The sequence below is a fragment of the Sinocyclocheilus rhinocerous genome, unplaced genomic scaffold (assembly GCF_001515625.1).
Source record: "Sinocyclocheilus rhinocerous isolate Xijiao unplaced genomic scaffold, SAMN03320098_v1.1 scaffold615, whole genome shotgun sequence".
In the NCBI taxonomy this organism is placed as follows: domain Eukaryota; kingdom Metazoa; phylum Chordata; class Actinopteri; order Cypriniformes; family Cyprinidae; genus Sinocyclocheilus; species Sinocyclocheilus rhinocerous.
In genome coordinates, this window is record NW_015631049.1 from 1,240,296 (window position 1) to 1,263,110 (window position 22,815).

At 36.3% G+C, this 22,815-nt stretch overlaps 1 protein-coding gene across 31 annotated transcripts in view; it reads left to right on the plus strand.

Annotated features, from left to right (window-relative positions):
- The window catches only part of LOC107741206 (calcium/calmodulin-dependent protein kinase type II subunit beta), an 80,732-nt gene that overhangs the window by 31,856 nt on the left and 26,061 nt on the right, over positions 1-22,815 (plus strand). For 11 of the 31 annotated variants that reach the window (XM_016553849.1, XM_016553866.1, XM_016553843.1 and 8 more), the window contains exons 6-14: positions 7,783-7,855; positions 11,738-11,840; positions 11,977-12,060; positions 12,698-12,792; positions 13,248-13,370; positions 13,480-13,563; positions 13,647-13,689; positions 16,031-16,126; positions 21,666-21,703. In XM_016553849.1, the coding sequence (XP_016409335.1) occupies positions 7,783-7,855; positions 11,738-11,840; positions 11,977-12,060; positions 12,698-12,792; positions 13,248-13,370; positions 13,480-13,563; positions 13,647-13,689; positions 16,031-16,126; positions 21,666-21,703 (739 nt within the window). Of the gene's footprint in view, positions 1-2,649; positions 2,723-7,782; positions 7,856-11,737; positions 11,841-11,976; positions 12,061-12,697; positions 12,793-13,247; positions 13,371-13,479; positions 13,564-13,646; positions 13,690-16,030; positions 16,127-21,665; positions 21,704-22,815 lie in introns of those variants that run through there. The other 20 variants (XM_016553850.1, XM_016553854.1, XM_016553870.1 and 17 more) reach the window with 5 other exon arrangements.

The following is a 22,815-nucleotide window of genomic DNA, read 5'->3' on the forward strand; positions in this document are numbered from 1 at the left end:
ATAATGTTTATAAACCTTATATAATTAAAGTTGCTTAAACAATTAGAAACAAAACAGCATCATGCATGTATGTATAGTTTAATACAAAGGACCGAAAACCAATCACAAAGCGTAGGCTACTTTCTTCATTTAAAAACATGAGATACAGTGGGATGGGGGAAAACCGCCATAAAGTCTTGAGACATGTTTTTTAAAAGTTGAACTTACATTAATTTTACATGGCTTTCTAAACATGCCGCTCTCTTGTGTGAGACACGAGTGCACCGCTGATAGATGCCCCACTAGAAAATGTGATAAATTTGCGTTCTGTGTGAACGGCTTGGTTTCAGTTTCGCCATAAACAACATATTCGCCACACTGATGCTCTCGTTTTCCGCTATATATTGAATGAACAACGTAGCAGCGCCGCATCTAGTGGGTTCAACTGGATCGGCTAACAAAAGCATTAAAATGCAATGACACTTACATTGTCGTCACATTTCGTGCGCCACTGATAAGGTTGCCTGACGGCTGACGCACACCTAAAATTCAAATGCAACGTTTTTGCATTCGAATGTGGATTTCTTTTATTTTATTCGACGAATATTCAAAATTTGATTTTTTTTTTGGACAGCCCTAGTGTGCATGTGACTACAATATCACAAATTCTCCATGAATGTGGCTTGTTTCTCCTAAGTACTCAAGAGTTTTGACAAAACACACCTTAAAGATTCTGAGGCAGATGAGACTAAAATTGAATTATTTGGCCTCAACACCAAACAATATGTCTAGCAGAAATCCAATACAGCTCACCATACAATAACAGCATTCCTACAGTAAAGCATTGAGGTGGTGATATCCTGTTATGGGGGTGTTTCTCTGCAGCAGGGACTAGAGCACTTATCAGGATAGAAGGAAAAATGGATGGGGCAAAATACTGTCAAATTCTTGAGGAAAATCTGCTGCCCTCTGCCAGAAAGTTGTCAATGGGAAGAAGGTTTACCTTCCAACATGACAATGACCCAAAGCACACAGCAAAATTGACCACACAGTGGATAAAGGAGAAAAAGCTGAATGTCCTTGCATTGCCTAGTCAGAGCCCGGACTTAAAAAAATCTGTGGAATGACTTGAAGACTGCAGTCCACAAACGGTCACCATCAAATTGAACTAAACTTCAGCAGTTCTGAGATGGTCCTCACTGCAGAACACAAGATCCAGGGGGCGTGGTCCAACTCCTCCCACCTTACCTATACCTAAACCTACCCGTCTCCACCCCCTGATCCCTAAACCCACCCATCTCCACCCCCTAGATGTGGATCCAACCAAGCCCCCTGGATCTTGTGTTCTGCAGTGAGAGGCTACTGGCAGTTCTGCAAAGAAGAGTGGGCAAATATTGCAAAGTCTAAATGTGCAAAGTTAGTAGAGACAGAGACATATCCGAACAGACTAAAGGCTGTAATAAAGCAAAAGGTGGTTCAACAAAATACTGACACAAGGGGGTGATCCTTTTTTCAACTCAGTGATTCTGTTTTGTTTTTTTCTGATATGTTGGTGTTTTGTCTTTCACTTGGATGTTATAAGTTGCACTAAGTAAATACAGCTTCATTTCAGGCTGCAAAGCAACAAAATGTGATTATTTTAAAGGGGAGTGATTTTTTTCTGTACCCACTGTATACGGCCTTTAAGGTTTAGATTTAGAAAAATATATGAAAACGTAAATTGTGATAACATGATGTGTTAATGAAACAAGTGATTAAAATCTCTTCCTATAAATTCTAAGTTTTTGTCCTAACCAGACATGACCGTGGTCGACAGATGACAAGTGTAAGGTTATTACATTAGGGCCTTTCGCACCGCTTTAGTTCCAGAACTAAATGTACAGTACTAAAGTACTGGGACGATTTTGCACGAACTATTTCCCAGTACTATTTAAAGGGTTTCATTTAGAAATGTTAAAAGTACTAGAGCAGGTAGACAAAAACATACATATCAATTATTAAACTTGTGAGAAAGTTTGTATTTTTGTCTCACTGGATAGTGGAGTCCGCTATTATGTTTTGGGTCAGGTATATATATATATATTATATATATATATATATCGCGCTGCACTTCACTTCAGCGCCAGGCGCGAGTCAAACGAGTGCGGAAACGTTACGCTCGCAGCACGTGCTCTTCAATTGCACACACAAAGGCGCCGGCGCGCGCTGTAGCCTGTATCCTACGTGCATGCAATGTCGTGGTAAGACCTGAAGTGGGTCAGAAAGGTAAAAAGAGTAAATAAGATGCGTGTCAGATCCGCATCACGTTCTGCAGCGGCAGCTCTTAAAGAAATAACAGCCAAAACAACCTAATAATTGTGTGTTTCATGTCTAAATGGTTCTGTCTCTTCACCTCCAACATTCACTTCCCTCTCTCCTTTTAATTCCTCCCTCCTTCTCCCTCTTTTATACATCACTCCTGTATACGTCACTCCTCCCTTCTCTTGTGTATCGATTCAACCTTGTTTTCTCTTATCATCTCCACTGCTTTTGTTCAATGCGCTGCCATCACTCCATCAATCGTTTGATTTCACTCTATCCATCCTCACGTCTCCCCCTTCACCTCTCATTCCCTTCCTCCCTCTCTCCCTCCCCCTCTTCTTTTTCTTTTCTTCCGTTTTGTCTTCACAGTCACTGTATCCATCAGATTCTAGACAGTGTCCATCATATTCACCAACATGACATAGTGCACAGGGACCTGAAGGTCAGTATGTAGCTCACACACTGCCTGCATATGGCCTGTCTGTTTGCCCCTGCTTGCTCCTGTCTGTGTGTCTGTAGCTGTAGCTGTTGTCTGTCTGTCTTGTCTGTCTGTCCATCTGTGTTTGGCATCATGGGCTTCCCCTAATCCATTGACTGCTGTCCCAAAATTCCCAAATCCTTGGAATAAATTAAATTTTAAAATATATGAAAACAGAAAAAGGTTAATTTTAAATTCTAATAAAATTTCACAATATACAATTTTATAGTATTTTTAAATGAACCCTTGGTGAGCATTAAAGACTTATTTCAAAAACATCTTCGACGCCGAACCTTTGAACAAAAGTATGTAATATATAAAACAAAATATTGTATGTTTGAGACAGATTGCCCTTCAAAGACACTGTATGTATATATATATATGTATGTATGTATGTATGTATGTATGTATAGTAAATCTCCCCACACCAGCATATTCACCAACATGACATAGTGCACAGGGACCTGAAGGTCAGTATGTAGCTCACACACTGCCTGCATATGGCCTGTCTGTTTGCCCCTGCTTGCTCCTGTCTGTGTGTCTGTAGCTGTAGCTGTTGTCTGTCTGTCTTGTCTGTCTGTCCATCTGTGTTTGGCATCATGGGCTTCCCCTAATCCATTGACTGCTGTCCCAAAATTCCCAAATCCTTACTTCCTACGCTTGATGCCGTCATGCAGATGATCAGAACTTGTGGATATTTTTGCTTGTGAGGTTTTTCTTTTCTTTTTTTTTTATTGCTCCCTCGACTATTACTTTTAAAGGGATAATCCACTCAAAAATTTACTCATCCTCATCTTGTTACAAACCTGTATGCGTTTTTTGCATGTCCACAGAAGACAGTAAGCCAAATAGGTTTGGAATGACATAAGGATGAGTAAAGGATAAGAACTATGCCTTAAATGATATTTCAATGAATATTTAGGCTATAGTATTATCGCGGTTTTTTGTATAAACATCCTTAAATTACTATAAGTTAAAGCGATGTACCATGTTTTCTATGTCAAAAACACTGGACAAACAGTTTTTTGTTGTAGTAGGATCCTATTTTAAAGGTTTAATTAAATTTTAATAATTTAATCAATTTTAATCAAATGCATGTCTGAACTTTAACAGCTTTAATAATTTATCTATTTATTTATTTTTACAATAATATGGCCCTATGAAATGTTTTATTTTTTCCAGAAATTGTTGTCCGTTTTAATTTTTCTGGATTCTGTGTTTTATGATTTAACGCAAATTTATTATGAAAAACGGTGGTAATCAAATGAATGCATAAAACTTGATCAATTTAATTAATCTTTTAAATATAATGAAATTTAAACAATTTCATTAATTTTTGGCAAACAAAGTGCTGCACAACAATGGCTAAAACATGGGCCACAAATTGTATAATGTTACGTAATATTCCTTAAAAATAATGTTTCAACAAACTATATTATTGTCATTACTTTGTTATTACTTTGAGAAGTGTATGTTCTACTAGTTAGTATCAACAGTATTATGAACTGCCAATCATTATCTTATTTCAAACAATAGTATACTGTCTTTTCACAGATACAGTATTTGTAGATTTGTAATTTTACTTCTCAGTGAAGATTCTTGCAAAAGTTAGTGGTTAAATTGCTTCTCTACCTTATGAAGGGTGGAAGAAGAGACTCGAATACTGTAATATTTAGTAATGTGAGTACAGGGAATAAAGCTAATATTAGAGAAGGCAGCACAGTGAGTTTCAGTACATTTTTAGACATTTTAATGTCCACAGCAGTTCTTTCAAATGGAGATTTTGTGCTGAAACACAGTGACACTTCCTGTCTCACCCCTACACATGCACACAAAATCACACAGTCATACACACATCTTCTCTTGCAGACCAGCCATGATCAGCAGCTGACACTGGGGGAGGTGTGAAGAAACACACACACACGCACACACTATGATGAATGCACAAAACCTTACATGCTTTTAAATATCCCTATAGGCATTCATACATTTAACGGCAGAGTAAACCGACAGATTCACTCTCAGAAATGGGTTTATTCAGAAATGTCTTACGCTTGCCGTGACCATATGTCATGCTCTGTGGTCTTTTAATGGGAGACATTTAGAGAGCAAATGCAGTACTTTAATTTACAACTCTGAACTTAACTGCCATGCCTTATCTTTACACACATGCCCGTAAACTCATGCAGTGCACACTGCACATGGATAATAATAATCACAGCTATAACGTTATTTATGCAGCACTGTCCCAATCAGTAATGTTCAAATGCTTAAAGTGCTGTATTAAAAATTAAATATTGTCGTAAGGCTAGATTTCTTTAATTAGTTTTATGTAAATCTAATAATTTATACTGTTTTGCCTTTTTAGGACCGATGAGAATGACAGAATCATCTTCCAGTATGTGTGTGAGAAGTTTTTTGCTGATTAAAATGGTTTTAATTTGAATTAAATGCAGTCTTTTAGAGAGTCTGCAAAATAACCAGTTAATACTAATTGGGATTACTAAATTGACTTCAAGATTGACAGTGTCAGAAGCAAAGCTTAAGTCCAAGAAAAAGTCTAAACATTGATCCTGACAATATTAGTCTTAAAGCTTTTATGTCTTCAAATAGCACAATTTCAGTTCTGTAACTAAAGTCAGTCTGCAAAATCTTCTACATCTTAATATAGCAATTTAAAAAAAATAATGATAATAGTTTATATGATCTAAATTTGCTTCTCGCAAGAATATTATTTAGTTGAAAGGCATTTGATCTGTTCAGAATAAAACTTGTAATTATTAATTCTAATGAAATTATTGCCTACACTACAATTCAAAAATTTGGGTCAGATTTTTAAATTGTTTTTGAAAAGTCTCTGATGCTCACTAAGGCTGAAGTAAAAACAGTAATATTGTGAAATATTACAATTTCAAATAACTGTTTTCTATTTGAATATATTTTAAAATGTAATTTATTCATGTGATGGCAAAACTGAATATTCAGCGGCCATTACTCCAGTCTTCAGTGTCACATGATCCTTCAGAAATCATTCTGATTTGTTGCTTAAGAAAAATGAAAACAGTTGTGCTGCTGAATGTTTTGTCGAAACCATGATAGAGTTTTTCAGGTTTCCTTGATGAATGGAAAGTTTAAAAGAGCTGCATTTATTTGCTACTTTCATAACATTATAAATGTCTTTACTATCACTTTTTTGTCCTTGCTGAATCAAAGTATTAACTTCTTTCTAAAATAAAATCTTACTGACCTTTGAATGGTAGTGTAAATCAGTTTGTAGCTTTAAAGATTTCAATACAGTAAATGTCATTCACAGTTACACCATATCACATGACCTTCACACACACACACACACACACACACTGCTCTCTCACTTCAGCATGCAAACCCTCTTACTGTTCACCCTCCATGTGCTGTGTGATTGTAGAGCAGCTATAACTCCCCCCATCTTTTTCTTCCAGCACTGAATGATTTGACTCATGGGATATGCTGTATATTGGAATAGCTTTGACCTAGAGAACCATTTCCAGCATTAATTGATTTACACAATTGATGTCTTCTTTTCCTTCACCACCGACCTCAGTCACCCTCAGTGTATTATCACTAGGGTTTCGGATCTGGGTTTGGGCTGTTAAATACCAAAACCGTCTTTCGCCCTGGTGTAGGCTGTACCCGTGCATAGCAACATGCAGGGGTCTCTTGGCAACCAGCTCACATGCGTGCGCGCACGTGTCGCTGCTATCCTAAACTCAAACCGCAATCACATTACACTCTCATGACACTATATTTATCAAAGGCATCATAGATATACAGCTGTTACTCTGTATGGTTTTCTTCAAGGTTTAATTTCCAAAACCCTATTTTACTGCCCTAGGGAGGAGGAGAAGAGTAGAGCTGCAAGCAGCAATTAGCAGAATCAAGCTGCCATTTTCCAATAGCTACTGGATTTTCAGCAGCCATTACTCCAGTCTTCAGTGTAACATAATCCTTCAGAAATCATCCTAAAATGCTGATTTGGTGCTCAAGAAACATTTCTTATTTTTATCAAAGTTGACAACAGTTGTGTGGCTTAATATTTGTGTGGAAACCATGATACGTTTTTCTGGATTCTTTGATGAATAGAAAGTAAAAATTGGCATTTATTTCAAATAGAAATCTTTTGTAACAATGTACAAGTCTTCACTGTCACTTGCAATGCGTCCTTGCTAAATAAAAGTATTAATCTCTTTTTAAAAAAATAAAAAATAAAATCCTTACTGGCTCCAAACGTTTGAATGGCAGTGTATGTAAATGCAGTTTTGTTGCATTTTTTTGGCTTTCTAGTTGATCTCAGATCCATTCGGTGAGCAGTTCATGAGAAGATTTTTGCCTTCAAGAAAAAATAGGCTTCCTTGAGGCTTATTATTATTATTTGAAACTAAAGTTTAAAGCTGTTCATACACAATAATAGGTGGAAAAGCAATAGGAAACTTACACTGGATTCGTAAATATTTGAATATATGATCTGTTTACCACTTTTATACTGAATCGTAACAACCTTACTGTATCCAAAAAAAGTATTTTGGTACCTGTTATATTTTGCGGTAATTTTATGGGACAGGTCCTACATATGTTGGCATAAGAAAATAAAAGGAAACTCTCAAAAGATGCAAAGCATTGCCTCCATATAATAATGTTAATATTGTACCCAAATTTAAAAAGATCACAATTGAATCAATTTATATTAAACAAGTTTTCAGTTCTAAGGGGATGTTTTGCTTTCTAACTATTAGTGCTGAAATCCACTTGCGGTTTTGCAACTGTTTAAGTGTTTTTTTTATTTTATTTTAATTTTTTATTATTATTGTTATTTCAGTTATTGTATGCTAATATTTAGCTACATGGAGGCAAGGCTTGAGTCTAGAGAGAGATACCCTTCCCATTCCCTTTTACATTTTTACCTGCCCCAAATACCCCTCACCCCTGGCCTGTGCACGGGACTGTAGCGCTGCTCAGACTAACCTACGCCCCCTGCTGTTTGCATGCAGTCACTGCATCCAGCAGATCCTGGAGGCGGTGCTTCACTGCCATCAAATGGGCGTGGTGCACCGAGACCTGAAGGTAAGTGACCATTGTGATGTGTGTGAACTTGTGTATGTGCTCATAAACTTGCTATGTGGAAATCTGTGCCTACTGCTGTGTCGATTTGAAGGGGACTGACATAATTGCTGATAGGAACTCTTGGTCCCCCTGTGAAAATGGGTGGAAAAAAGATTCAGAAATGCATGGGAGGTCAGTCCGATTTCACACAGTGATAGTGCATGGCGTACATGCTTCAGTGTTGCTGTGTTTGGCCATTGCTGGTAATAAATTCACTTTCATGAATGTACAGGTAAGACTGAGCTAATTGGACTGACTTAAAGAGCTACATTGATTTTAGTTTATTGATCAAGACAAATGTCTCTTTTGCACTTCAACAGTGCTCCCACTAAAATGACTTATGCAATTATTATTATATAATAATATAAATAAAAATAGACCAAATTTTATTAACTATGACAATGTAACTCTTATTTAGATTGCTTTTATTGACTAGAGAGTCAGTGTAGACATCAGGGTCCCAGTCCCAGACCAGTCACCATGTTCAGATTTGAGTGCACTGCAATGCCATTTGACTGCTCCCTTCTGACCTTTGACCTTCTCTAAAACGCAGTGTGCTTCTGGGAAGTGTTGTTCCTATCAAGACAAATGTCTCTTTTGCACTTCAACAGTGCTTTATTGACTAGAGAGTCAGTGTAGACATCAGGGTCCCAGTCCCAGACCAGTCACCATGTTCAGATTTGAGTGCACTGCAATGCCATTTGACTGCTCCCTTCTGACCTTTGACCTTCTCTAAAACGCAGTGTGCTTCTGGGAAGTGTTGTTCCTAGACATAATTCAACTATACTGTCACGTTACCTGGCATGCTTTGCAGTCGGATTACGGTGCGAACTGGCCAGAAATTAGCCTGGCTTATCGTAACTGCCAAAAAGCTCCTATGACTGCTGGACAAACACCGCTTCAGAATGCATGCTGCATGTTTATCTGTCGATAATAATCTTGTAAATTGTTCTTAATGTGGTTTGCTTGTTTGTATGTCTCGTATGCATGTATAAGTGGTTTGATTGTGACTTGTATCTGTAATGTCACTTTATAAATACATTTATCTGCAGGTTTTCTTCAAAATGCACAGATCCGGTGCACTTTGTATTGTGTACTTTTATTGACATGTTGAGTCTGTAGAGAGCATGTGCAAAATGATATCCAGATGTATATCAATAAATCAGGTGCTTTGAGCTGATTTAATTAGTAATGCACAGAAGTTATTGTTTTAGCGAAACATGAAACTGAAATTTAAGTTGCCATTTAGCCGAAAACTGAAAAAATTCGGTAATAATTACATTTGCGTAATTGAATAATTGAACTCGGTATGCTTTTGAAGGTGTTGTGTTCTTAGATGATAATTAATCCAGTCATAGTAGTTTACCAACAAGTCGCCTCTCAGTATTTCAAAATTATTTAATCTGAAACCAAAAAAAATCATTACTACTTTTGCTGTTTTAGCCGAATATTGGACCGTGAACACTTGACATTCCTCCCTAGTACAACTGCAGCCATAGTTATTTACATGTATTAATGTCTAGATCTGCAATAGACTTCAGCGGATGATTTTCAAAGTATTTAGGTTATAATTAATGTTAGAAAACCAAAAATAAAGTTTTGGTAATTACATTTGGATAATTGGTTAATTGAACTTGGTATGCTCTTCAAGGTGTCGAGTTCTTTGGTGATAAATTAAACCAGTTGTAGTAAAGTTCTTCAGCAACAAGCCACCTCTCAATATTTCAGCCAAACTACTTTTGCATATTGCTATTTTAGCATCATTTTTGGGAATGGTTTAGTGTGTCCATACTGCTGACATGTTTACCTTTTGTAGCTCATCTACGTTTTGTGCATGAAATAGTCAAACGACTCATTTGAGAAGAGCCAATTAAACGTCACTCATTTCGATCAAAGATTTCAGCCTTTCAAAACGTTTTCCTTTGAAAACTAAAATTCATTCTTTTTTTGCTGTTTCAACCAAATATTTTAAGTTGCTGTAATTTTGGTGCATCACTAGATTTAATCCGTATAGGTTTAGATTCAAGCCTCAGTTTCACTGTAGCAGTATCCAGAAAAAGAAACCAGGTAAATGCTAAAAACAGTTGCTGCGGTCAGCTCCGTACTCTACTCTGACAGTACCAGCATTTTGGTTTCACGCTGTAAGTGTCTGCCCACACTGGAGTGCCCTTTTAAATGGAAGCCTGGGGCACGCGCTCTTCCACAGCTGGAATCTGAGTGGGCATGACAGGAATGCCACTGCAGAAAAGAGCAGCGGTCTTGCACATACATACACACACACACAGACACAATAGTACACATCTATCAACACCCATGCTTTTTGGGATTTTACTGAGCTAAGCAAGTAAACTAAACCAACTCATGCCAATTTAAGCAGTGCACCCAGCTGTGTTTTTCAGTATATGCATATGCATGTACTTTGATTCGTAGCTGTGCCCATGCTGATGAGATTTTTGCTATGAAGTCATGTCATGGATTTCACTGCAGAGGTTATACGCTCGTGAAAGAGCATTGGAGAGCTAGATCTGTTCTCAGAGGGTGCTGTTCATCAAAATTCCTCCCACTACTGAGCTTTAAAGGGGTCATATGATGCTTTTTTAAAGATCATTATTTTGTGCATTTGGTGTAACAGAATATGTTGACATGCTTTAATGTTCAAAAAACACATTCTTTTTCAAATACTGTACATTATTGTAGGTCCTCTATGCCCCGCCTCTCTCAAACGCTTCGTTTGCATTTATTTGATAAAAAAATACAGTAAAATAGTAATATTGTGAAATATTATGACAGTAAATGTTTTCTATTTTAATATAGTTTAAAGTGTAATTTATTCATGTGATTACAAAGCTGTATTTTCATCAGTCATTAATCGAGTTTTTAGTATCACTTGATCCTTCAGAAATCATTCTGATTTGATGGTCAAGAAACATTTCTTCTTATTATTACAGTTGAAAACGTTTGTACTAGTTTATATTTTTGTGGAAACAGTGACACTTTTTTTATTTATTGCATAGAAAGTTCAAACGAAAGCATTTACTTGAAATATAAATCTTTTGTAACATTATAATGTCTAACGATAAATGCCACTTTTGATCAGTTTAATTCATCCTTGCGTCATTAAAGTATTGTTATTATTATTTTAAATAATCTTTCCGACCCCAAACTGTTAAATGGTAGCTATTTTTATTTGTCAGTTGTCCAAGTTTTAATCATTTTAGTAGCAGTCTACAACGTGAATAAGAGAGTGAGGGAAGTGGATGTTAGATCCACCAGACTCTGCAATGCAGGAAAAGCTGCTTGAGATTTCTGCAGTGCTAAAGGTGTGTGTGACTGTGTATTTGGTTTGTTAGCCTGCCCTTATAGATCAGAGTTGCTAGCACTATGATTTATAAGATTGTGTCATGTGTGTGCTAGTGGAAGCATCAGGAGGCACTAGAGGGGATATCACATTATTAGCATCCATCAGTGACAGAGAATAATGAGGATAGATAATCTGGGTCAGTTGGGAGGAAAACACGCACACACATGCACACACACACACTCTTATTACCAGTGAAGACAAACATAGTTTTTTTTCCTGTGTCCTTTATTTAGAAACATTCTGCAGTCGGAAAGTTCAACCAAACCCACCATTCAACTAATATCTCACAGAATTGGATTTGGGTTGGGTTAGGTTGATTATACACACTTAAAATGTGCGCGGGTTTTATGTTAAGAACATGACTATCTCTTCTTGTGTGTGTGTCAGCATGCACAGTGTGTTTGTTACTGTGAGTGTATGTGTTTGAGGCAGTAAAGTTGTGTGTTAAGGCAGGAGAAATGTTGTCTTCATTCTCCCCTCAGCCAGAGAATCTGCTCTTGGCCAGTAAGTGCAAGAACGCCGCTGTGAAGCTGGCCGACTTTGGACTGGCTATTGAGGTGCAGGGAGACCAGCAGGCATGGTTTGGTATGAAGACATTGCCATAATAATGCAAACCTGTAGTTTGATATTGAGAGACGCCCACACAATTTATAACAAACATTTTAGAACTCGTTTGTACTGCATACACCTTTATTTTCACATTTTATTGTGCATTTTACAGGATTTGCAGGGACACCAGGTTACCTGTCCCCTGAGGTGCTGAGGAAGGAAGCATATGGCAAACCGGTGGACATCTGGGCCTGCGGTAAATAAACTCAAATGCAGTGACAAGCACATGCTCATTTTGAAGAAATTACAAGAGATTTATGTGCTGTGTGCCAAAACTAAGTGAGCTGCCTTGCTGTCTACTTCACTGTCTACCTTCCCTGCTGATATAAAGCTATTTAAACCAGCCCAAGAGGGTTTTCTGTTCTCAGCTGGTCTCCTCTCCTAGTCAAGCTAGTCTGGTTGTCTGGTTTTAGAGGGGTTTTGGACACTTTCTAAATTTTTTGGCCCGCCAGCTAAACTATCTAAACACCAGCTTGACCAAGATGGAAGATCAAACAGACTAGGAAACTGGACTTAGGCTGGTTTATTTGTTTTCAGCAGGGTCCTAAAAGGATGTTCATACATAAAGAGATTTGCAGTGACAGATAGAGGAAGTCATTAATTTTCAGTGAGAGTTGGTGATTTCCAGTCAACCTGCATGACACCAATTAAGCCTACGAGCAAACAAAGGCACAGAGACTCAGCAACCTCATCTATTTTGTGCTTCTTTTGAGTATGGAACAAATAATATTAACTGGTAGCACCGTTTAACTGGCTTTACTGTATGCAACAGCCTTAAGAATGTTGCTTACTTAGGAACAGATTTTTTTTTCTTTTTAATTCTCTTTATTAAGGTGTGATTCTGTACATTCTGCTGGTTGGATATCCACCTTTCTGGGACGAGGATCAGCACAAACTTTACCAACAGATCAAAGCGGGAGCTTATGATGTGAGTTTTTGGATCGTTTCAGTTTTGTGTACTGTATTTACAAAAAATGATCAAAACACGTTATTGCTATCACAAGTTTAGAAAATCACATTTACATTTTTATTAGTTTTACTTTAGATTGCACAATGCATTTTTAACACTTAAAGACATTGTTTGTCCAATAGACTGCTAAAAAAATGAAGAGATGTATTTTAAAATAAATGTTGCCTATTTCATAGAATGACTGATTTATTTTTTGGCTGAGCCAAAATTGACTCATATATCTTCATATTTCCAGTTCAGTAAATTGAGAAAAGGGAACTTCAATAGGTGACTTAATTTTCTTAGAGATGCGCGATTTCTAGTCAAAAGTTACAGAAATCGCTAATTCCAACAGGTGGTTTATTTGATGCAGTGCTTGCTGACAGAGCTAAACTGTAGTTGTATAATAATCGTGTTTTTTATTTCTCTAATAGTTTCCATCTCCAGAATGGGACACAGTTACTCCTGAAGCCAAAAATCTCATCAATCAAATGCTAACCATAAATCCTGCCAAGAGAATCACTGCACAGGAAGCTCTCAAACACCCATGGGTCTGCGTATGTGTTCACCGACGCGCACATGCAGACATATAGAACACTTATACAAAAACAGCAAAACATGGGTGTAGATATACAGTAAAAATCTTTTCCCTATTTGTTTCCATAGCAACGCTCTACTGTGGCTTCCATGATGCACAGACAAGAGACTGTGGAATGCCTGAAGAAGTTCAACGCCAGGAGGAAACTCAAGGTGTGTTTCATGGTCACACACACATGCTCACTCAATTCTAATTTTAAACACACACAGGTTATATTTCCTCTTTGTCCTCACAGGGGGCCATCCTCACCACCATGCTTGTGTCACGGAACTTCTCTGGTAAGTTATTCGGGTGTGATGAAGCTGCGAATTAACCTTTGAAATGTTTTGATTGACAGCTGAGTTGATGAATATGTGTGTTTTCTGATTGGTCTGTTCTGTGTATGTTCTTATGGTTCTCCAGGGAATCGTCTGTGTGTCTTTTAGATCCCCACTCCGTCTTGATGTGCTTTGTTGTCTGTTGTCTGTCAAATAAATACTTTAAGCCTCTTGCTCTCATTAAAAATGTCCTTTGGGCACGATTTGGGCTACACAAGGTATATATATTTATACACCGATTTTGTGGCCCTTAAGTTGTACTTAAATTGTTATAATGTTATTGCATTAGATATCAAACCAAATGGTACCTAAAAAACAAATCATGCTAGAGAGTTCCTCCATTTTTTTGTGGTTCTACTATTGCAGAATCAACAAAATGTGGCATTTTTATGATCCTGCATAATAAGCCATTTAACCCCAAAATAATCACAAAAAACTCAGTGCTACTTAATTTTATTGACATAGTAGTGTCATTGAGAAACATGCATGAATAAGAAAATAAAGTTTAAAAAAAATTACACTGTTTTGATTGACAGCTGAGTTGATGAATATGTGTGTTTTCTGATTGGTCTGTTCTGTGTATGTTCTTATGGTTCTCTAGGGAATCGTCTGTGTGTCTTTTAGATCCCCACTCCGTCTTGATGTGCTTTGTTGTCTGTTGTCTGTCAAATAAATACTTTAAGCCTCTTGCTCTCATTAAAAATGTCCTTTGGGCACGATTTGGGCTACACAAGGTATATATATTTATACACCGATTTTGTGGCCCTTAAGTTGTACTTAAATTGTTATAATGTTATTGCATTAGATATCAAACCAAATGGTACCTAAAAAACAAATCATGCTAGAGAGTTCCTCCATTTTTTTGTGGTTCTACTATTGCAGAATCAACAAAATGTGGCATTTTTATGATCCTGCATAATAAGCCATTTAACCCCAAAATAATCACAAAAAACTCAGTGCTACTTAATTTTATTGACATAGTAGTGTCATTGAGAAACATGCATGAATAAGAAAATAAAGTTTAAAAAAAATTACATTTGATTATTCAATTTCTGAATACTTGATTATTAAACCTATGTGAAAAACTTCAAGTACTCTGCATTTCATTTGTATCTTTGGCCTATTGTTTGTAATTTGTTTCTTTGTTTTTGTTTAAAAACAATAATTATCTTGATTAAAAGCTTTGTATCATAATTTGGTAACAATATTTGTTTCTGTCATGTACATAATACATAATGTGGTAAATGTGTCCTAATTTTTTTTAAAAATGCAGGGTTTCTGCAAATTTCTGGAAATTACTGCCACAAAATCAGTCATTTTAAATGCAAAAATTACAAAAAAAGAGAGAAAAAAAGTTAAATCCTGGTGAGACTGGCTAGAGTGTTTCTCAGAACTAAGATGGGAACCAGTCTACATTAGAGCACATCGACTTCAATTGTATGGACCCAAAAAAATTTTTTTTCAAAATGTCATACAGGTAATACAACAACGTGAGGGTGAGTAAATTATGACAGAATTAAAAATTTTTGTGTGAACTAGAACTTAAATATCATTAATCATTTTAAACAAATTACCACTTATAAATGCCGCTTGGGTCAATATCTAATGTGATGGCATTGATACATTTGTAATTGTGGTTTAAGTGTCCACATACTTTTTGGGACCACTCTCTGTATATATTTACTTTCTGCCCACCACTTATGTACAACCTTTTCCTCTCCATCTTGCAGTTTGCAGTTTTCCTGTAGCTCTGACCTCACAGATATCATGCATAATACAAGATAACATGCATTTTGTGTAATTTACTGTCTCTCTCCATCAATTCTCTTTTATTTGACTGCATCCTTAATGAAAATTCAAGCAGTTATCGCAGCACTTTCTGCCTTTTGAACTCATCTGTGATGCCAGGGCTCTGCTTGTAACCGCTTCAGATGATGGTCCAACAAAGGACATTGATAAATATATGTGGTTTTGAATGTTAGGAGGGATGATTCCCTCTGTGTCAGAGTCTTGTCTTTGTTGTATGTTGGTTGTAGTGAAAATATGGCTCTTGTTTGAGTGGGGATCGTTTTGTTATGAGCCACCTGTCTCTCAAAGAAAAAAAAAAAGAAAAGAAAATTGGTTTGACGTGTTCTTATAACTGACAGTTTCTTCTCTCGTAGACTAATGAATGGTTCTCTTTCACTCTGCCCCCTTTCCTCTTCCCTCTCTCTCTCTTTTTGTTCCTCCCTCTCATTTTGTTTGTGATTGTGTGTGGGTGGGTATGTGTGTGTATGGACGTACACACTCCTGTGTGTGTTAGTGGGTAGCAGGCAGACCACGGCTCCCGCCTCGGTCACTGTGGCTGCGGCTGCAGTAGCCGCGGCTGCAGGCACCACAGCAGGGCTGGTGGAACAAGGTAGCGCCGCCCTATGGGGCCCAATTTCTCTGACCCTTTCTGTCTCTGCGCTCCTCTGGATATTCCTCCCATTCTGTTATTCTCTATTCACATTGTGCTCCACTGGTTTTTTGTCTTTTTCCCTTTTCTTTAACTTTTTATTTGATCTTTTCTCTTTCCCCTTTTTTTTATCTGTTCTCTTTCCCTATTTTCCTTGAAATTTCTTGTTCTCTTTCTTTTACATTTTCCTCTATTTTTTCCTTTTCAATTCCTTTTTCACTTCCCATATCATTTCCTTCTGTTTCCTTTTCATTACCTTATCTGTTTTCTTTTCCTTTCCTTTCCTTTCCTTTATTTTCCTTCCCTTCCCTTCCCATTCCATTTCCTTTTTTCTTTGTTTTTCCCTTTCCATTTTCCTTCCTTTTACCTTTTCCTTTCCTCTTCCCATTTTCTTACCCTTTTCCTTTTTACTTATCTATTCATTTCTTTTCTCTTTTCCTGTTTGATTTCCGCTTTTCATTCTTGTTTTTAAATCTTATTTTGTCTAATTCATTTCAATTTCTTTCTTTTTTCCCCTTTTTTTCAGTTTCTTTCATCTCTTCTACAAAAGAAAAGTTTTTGTTTTTCATCTTCCCTCAACATCCTCTTGTTTCCTTTCTTTACCTTATCTGTTTTCTTTTCCTTTCCTTTATTTTCCTTCCCTTCCCTTCCCATTCCGTTTCCTTTTTTCTTTGTTTTTCCCTTTCCATTTTCCTTCCTTTTACCTTTTCCTTTCCTCTTCCCATTTTCTTACCCTTTTCCTTTTTACTTATCTATTCATTTCTTTTCTCTTTTCCTGTTTGATTTCCGCTTTTCATTCTTGTTTTTAAATCTTATTTTGTCTAATTCATTTCAATTTCTTTCTTTTTTCCCCTTTTTTTCAGTTTCTTTCATCTCTTCTACAAAAGAAAAGTTTTTGTTTTTCATCTTCCCTCAACATCCTCTTGTTTCCTTTCTGTAACTCACTAGTCCATGATTGTCTCTGCATGGGGCTAAAGCATGCATGATGACTCACCCTCTACCTGTCTTACCTGCTGTTTCTTCTTTTTCTTTCTTGTCCTTCACACCTTTGTGTCATTATTCAAATAATTTCTCTTGTAGTTAATGTCTGATAACATATGTATCCGCTTATTGGTTCTCTCAGCTGTCTGTCATCATCATTTCATTCATCTTTTATTTATTTCACAGAGGATCTACACCAAGATCCATACATGATAAATGTATTTTCCCCTCCCGCTCTCCTTTGAGTCCTTTTCTCTCCATCATTTCTTCCTTTCATATGTGCCATAAATCACTGCCTCTTCCTTTTTCTGGTTTATTCTTATCCTCCTCCTCCTCATTGCTTTTCTTTGCCATTTTTATCTGACACCCATAAGTCATCTTCACTTTCATCCTCTGTGTTCTTCCTTCCTTCCTTTACTCTGTCTTTAATATGGTCTGTGAAGTTGAAGTTCACCCCTGTTTTAATAGGGTGGAACAGTCTGCCTGCTGTTGTGCTGAATGCTGCATGGGAGGTTGGACTAATGCATGTTCACTAACTTGGGGGTGTGATGGGCTGAACAAATCTGGTGCATTTGTGCATGGTCAAAGCTTCTTGACAACTGTACTCACTGTATCTGAATTTTTTGTATTTTTATTTTCACTTTTTAGCCTTTTTTAGTCAGGATTTCATATTTACGTGTATGGACCAGATGTAGAATTATGTAGAATTTCAGTTAACGTTACTTAGAGATACTTGATACACAGTATGAGGGGAAATCCATGGAAACAATATCTCTTTTTGTTCCATTTTGGGCTATAGTGAATATACAGTTGCAGTATATTTGTTTTATTTTGCAGGGTTTAGCCTAGAGCACTACATTATGTCTGCAATTTATCAAAGTTAATCTCGGGCCTGTAATTAAACATCATAGTTGTAGTTTGATCAAGAACATTGAATCTGGAATCTTTTTCTTGCCCCTTACTTCAAAGATTTTTTTATTTATTTGTTCCAAAATGGCTTAAAATGGTGTTTTTCTATCAGTGGAAGCATCATTTTGACCAAACAGCCTTTGACATTTAAGCTTATAGGGAAAGAATGTGATAATTTAGAATTTCTTGATTTATCCAAGCAGCTGTTCTTGAGGAGAAGCCAGTGACATTGTTTTGCCAGTTACCTTTTTGAAAGGGCAAAAAATGATTCGGGTTTAAATGGTTTTCAGCTTTTCCTTTTCCTTTCCTGTTTTTTTTTTTAAACATAGAGTGCATCATGATGAGTGAGGTAGAAGGGTTGAGCTGGTACACTGAGCGTGTGCTGTGGCTCAATGTGAAGGCTGTGCTTCATGTTTGATGCTCCCTCCACATGCCTGCAATCAAATATTTATGTAGTGCTGCCTCTCTCTGTTGTCCTCCTACTACCCCCAGCCTGAGCAACCAGACTACTGCGCTATAGGCAGTTACACTACATATGGGACTGACACCTGGATCACTCCAAATCCTCATATTTGACTTTAATATGGTGCATTTAAGAGAATATATTTATTTAATATATTTTAGGTTATGTGGACACCCATTTCTTAGTTTGGGTGTTTCAGTGGAAGCTATTAAAACAGCAAATGATGGATCAACTCCCTATTTATGCCCATAGTTTTGAAGTTAAATGTTCAGAAAGTACAAATCAGTGACGAGTTCACATACTTTTTGTAATGTTGCAAAAAGCTGTGTTCTCATTAGATAATAATGCTGTTTTGCTTGTGCAACTGCTATGCATTGCACAAGATGCATTGAAATGTTCAAATATAGATATAAATACATTTTAAGATATAAATATATTTTAATTCATAAAATTGTAATTATTAATTAATTTAATGTTATGTTTTTAAAAGCATCAGAGAACAATTGAGGACTAGGTTTTAGAGTAGTGAAACTGCTTACAGCCTGGCACAAACGTATTTGCCTGCTATTTTTTGCTAAACCTTGTTTGTGCTGACTCTCTGCAAAGTAGATAAACTCTGAGAAAAATGATGACTGTACTGAAAACAAGTTGACATTTTTTGTTCTTGAGCCCCATATACAGCTCCATAGATAATCGTTTAGCTTCAGCGTTCATAGAAACCGCACAAGAGACTCCGATATTTTGACCTCTTCTCCATTGCTGTTTCTTTTTCTCTCCATTCTTTCTTCTTCTCTATTCTTTCTTCCTCTCTTTCTCTTGCTCTCTGTGTTAATGGCAAGGTAAGGAGCTCCACTCACTTTAGAGTATTAGAGGTTACTTCACTACTCCTGCTTTTTCTACAGGGACGCATGCTCATTTCTTCTCCCTGATCTCTTTGGGCCACCAGATGGATGGATTGGCCCAGATACAGTTCTAGGAGGATCTGTATCAAATACCAACCTTGAGTGACCCTGTTCTTTAGTTTATGACCAGAAATACAGCACATGTATTCATTTTAGACTTAATTGCTTGTGCAACCTCTTGCTATGTTGTACCTCTTGAATTTTTTTAAATGCATAATTCCAGCACACGCCATCTTAATTGACACAGCTGTATCTGTAGGATCATTTTACAAAATTTTCTAAATGACAGGGTTTTGCTGAAATTGAATTAAACGAACAGTACCTAGATCAGTAGTCTTAGAAAGGTTAAGATAGCCTTCAAGATGTACAATAGGGATGGGCACAAGTACCGGAGTACTCGGAATGTAAATAATGAAAACACATTTGTTTCGTAACTCAGTTTGATTGAACTTCAATTTGATGTTGTGACAGCTATACACAAATGTACCCCACCAAAAAAAAAAAATTGGGATTGCTTAAATTATCATATTTGCAGTACTTAAGTATAGAAAATTATTAAAAATTCCCATCCTGCTGTATAACCTAAGGGATGAAATTCAAAATCTCTTCTGTGCTTTATTAATAGTCTAACCAACTCTGGCTGTAAAAGTCTTTGAGCAAACAGACTTGCCAAATGAGTCTGTGATGGTGTTACTGTGATTTAATACAAAAAAAAAAAAGAAGTGATCTGAATGAACTGCTTTAAAAGTGCTTGAGAGAGTGTGTGTGCATTTGTTTGCATATGTATTTTGAATATGAAATGGTACAAGAACCATCAATGAATGACAGTGATTGTGTCAGATGCTTCTTTTTACTCATTAATGATTGTTTTATATTGATTTAATGAGTGTTGTTCACCATGATGCTGTAAGAACACTAAAAAGTATTTATTTATTTTTAAATGACCAATCCTAATAGTCCTTGGATTGAAAAGTTTCTCTGTCATCTACACTGTTTGGCTGAACCTAAAAACGCTCATTTTAAATATTCAGTTGTTTCCCTTCCATATGATTGTTTCCTTTCCAAATGGTTTATAAAATCAAATAAAGTGGTAAGAAATGTACACTGAGTAATGAGATATCTGTGGCACCGTTGTTTCTATGATAACAAAGCAGATAAAATGTATAGCCTAATTATAGATTTCTCTGCCACAATCTTTCCTGTAAGACGTAAACAAATATTTTTTTACATTTTATTTTTATGAATTAGACAATGGGGAATTGTTCAATCTGAGGGGCCATGGGTGACACTTTATAATAAATCTTAATCTGTTTAAAAGTAATTGTTACTTTTATATAGTACTTAATAGGTCATTCGTTTTTGAACAAACAAATAGTTAGGTATCATGAAACATTGAATTGTATTTAAATTTCATACACACTACCAAATAGAAAGTTCAAAATAACAGCATTTAAAGGGGTCATATGATGCGATTTCAATTTTTCCTTTCTCTTTGGAGTGTTACAAGCTCTTGGTGCATAAAGAAGATCTGTAAAATTGCAAAGACTAAAGTCTCAAATCCAAAGAGATATTCTTTATTTATGTTAAGAGTCAACCACGCCTACCTAAAACGGCTCGTTCTAACACACCCCACATGTCTACGTCACGATGTGAGAAGATTTGCATAACGCCGCCCAAAGGTTCACGCAAAGAAAGAAGGCGTAACTTATATTCTCGCTGTAGTATTGTTGCGTCTGAAAGAAGAAAGTCATATACACCTAGGATGCCTCGGGGGTGAGTAAAACGCAGCCTTATTTTCATTTTTGGGTGAGCTAACCCTTTAAATAATGCATTGTTAATGACTCATGAATGAAATTTATTATAAAGTGTCATGGCAGAAATCTGGCTGTATCAGACTGATGAGTAGGCCAACACAGAATCTGCCCTCGCAAAATGTTCTGGATATTTTTGCAAAATTTGAATTCCTATTATTCACAAAGTTTTGTCTATCTCCTATTTTTCCATGTTTAAATCCATTCCATACAATTCCCCCCAAAAAAAAGTGCAGAACCAAAAATCTGCAGATTCCGTCTGGGTCTAGTTATAATTTGCAAGATTGTTAGTATGATTAATAATTGCAGTGTTATGTTTCATTTTAGGAAATATAGCCCTGGTTGAACTTCCTTTCCAGCAGGTTAATTGACATTTTGTAATATGCAGTATGGTGTTGTTGATTTAACGTTTCTCTTATTTCCTCCCATTGTAGCAGCCAAGAGCTTGTTGAACAAAAAAGCAGACGTTAAGGTAAGAAGATCTGTTGAACTTCTGACCTCTGTGACCCAGACATGACCATATAGCTTCTCTCTTTTCACTACTCTATCTCTCTGCCCTGTTATCTTACTGGCTAATCTGTCAGTGCTTGCGTAGAGTGTGTTCTTTATTGCATGATTGTGTTGTTTTTTACACGAGTGTTATTGGTTCATATTGTGTTTGATGTGTGTGTGTGGGTGTGTTTGTTTTAGGACTTGAGAGTTTTTAAACCTGACCACTGACACCTAAAATCACCTTATTAAAATACAGTATAATTCAGTATCGTTCTGATTAAGTCTAGTCAACCTCTCCTGAAAACTGATTTCACCTTACTGACAGATTAAAAAAATATTACAAAAATTTCAGAGATCTCTGTTTTTAAAGGGTAGTTCAAAGGGTAGTCATCATTTACTCAATACTCATGTATTTCTGATTGTTATTTTTACATTAAACACTAGAAGAGTTAAAGTTAGCTTAGCATGAAATGTTTAAACTGAACTTTTTCATACAAGGAAAGCAGATGGTAAACAATGGCTGTCAAGCAAATGTCTGTCTGTTCTTCACACAAAGAATTCCTATATCTTCAGAAGACTTGTAAGGTAATTTGTGCATTGACAGCTAATGATTACCATCCACATTCATTGTAAGCAAAAGAGCAGGCAGCTTGGCCATCACCTTTTGTGGTTCCATAAAAAAAATAAAAATTACAAATTAGAATAAAAAGGATTTAATCGCAGTCAAAATAAAAGTTTTATATATACACATACACATATATATGTGTGCTGTGTATATTTATTATGTATATATAAATACACACACATACATGTAAATATTTTACAAACTTATTGCAAAACTTACACACTGCAAAACTTACAAACACTGCATACACTACCGGACAAAAGTTTGGGATCAGTAAGACTTGTAATGTTTTTTAAAGAAGTCTCTTATGCTCATCAAGGCTGCATTTATTGGATCAAAAATACAGGAAAAAAAACATTAATCTTGCAAAATGTTTACAATATAAAATAATGGTTTCTATTTTAATATCCTTTCAAATATAATTTATTTCTGTGATGCAAAGCTGAATTTCCATCATCATTACTCCA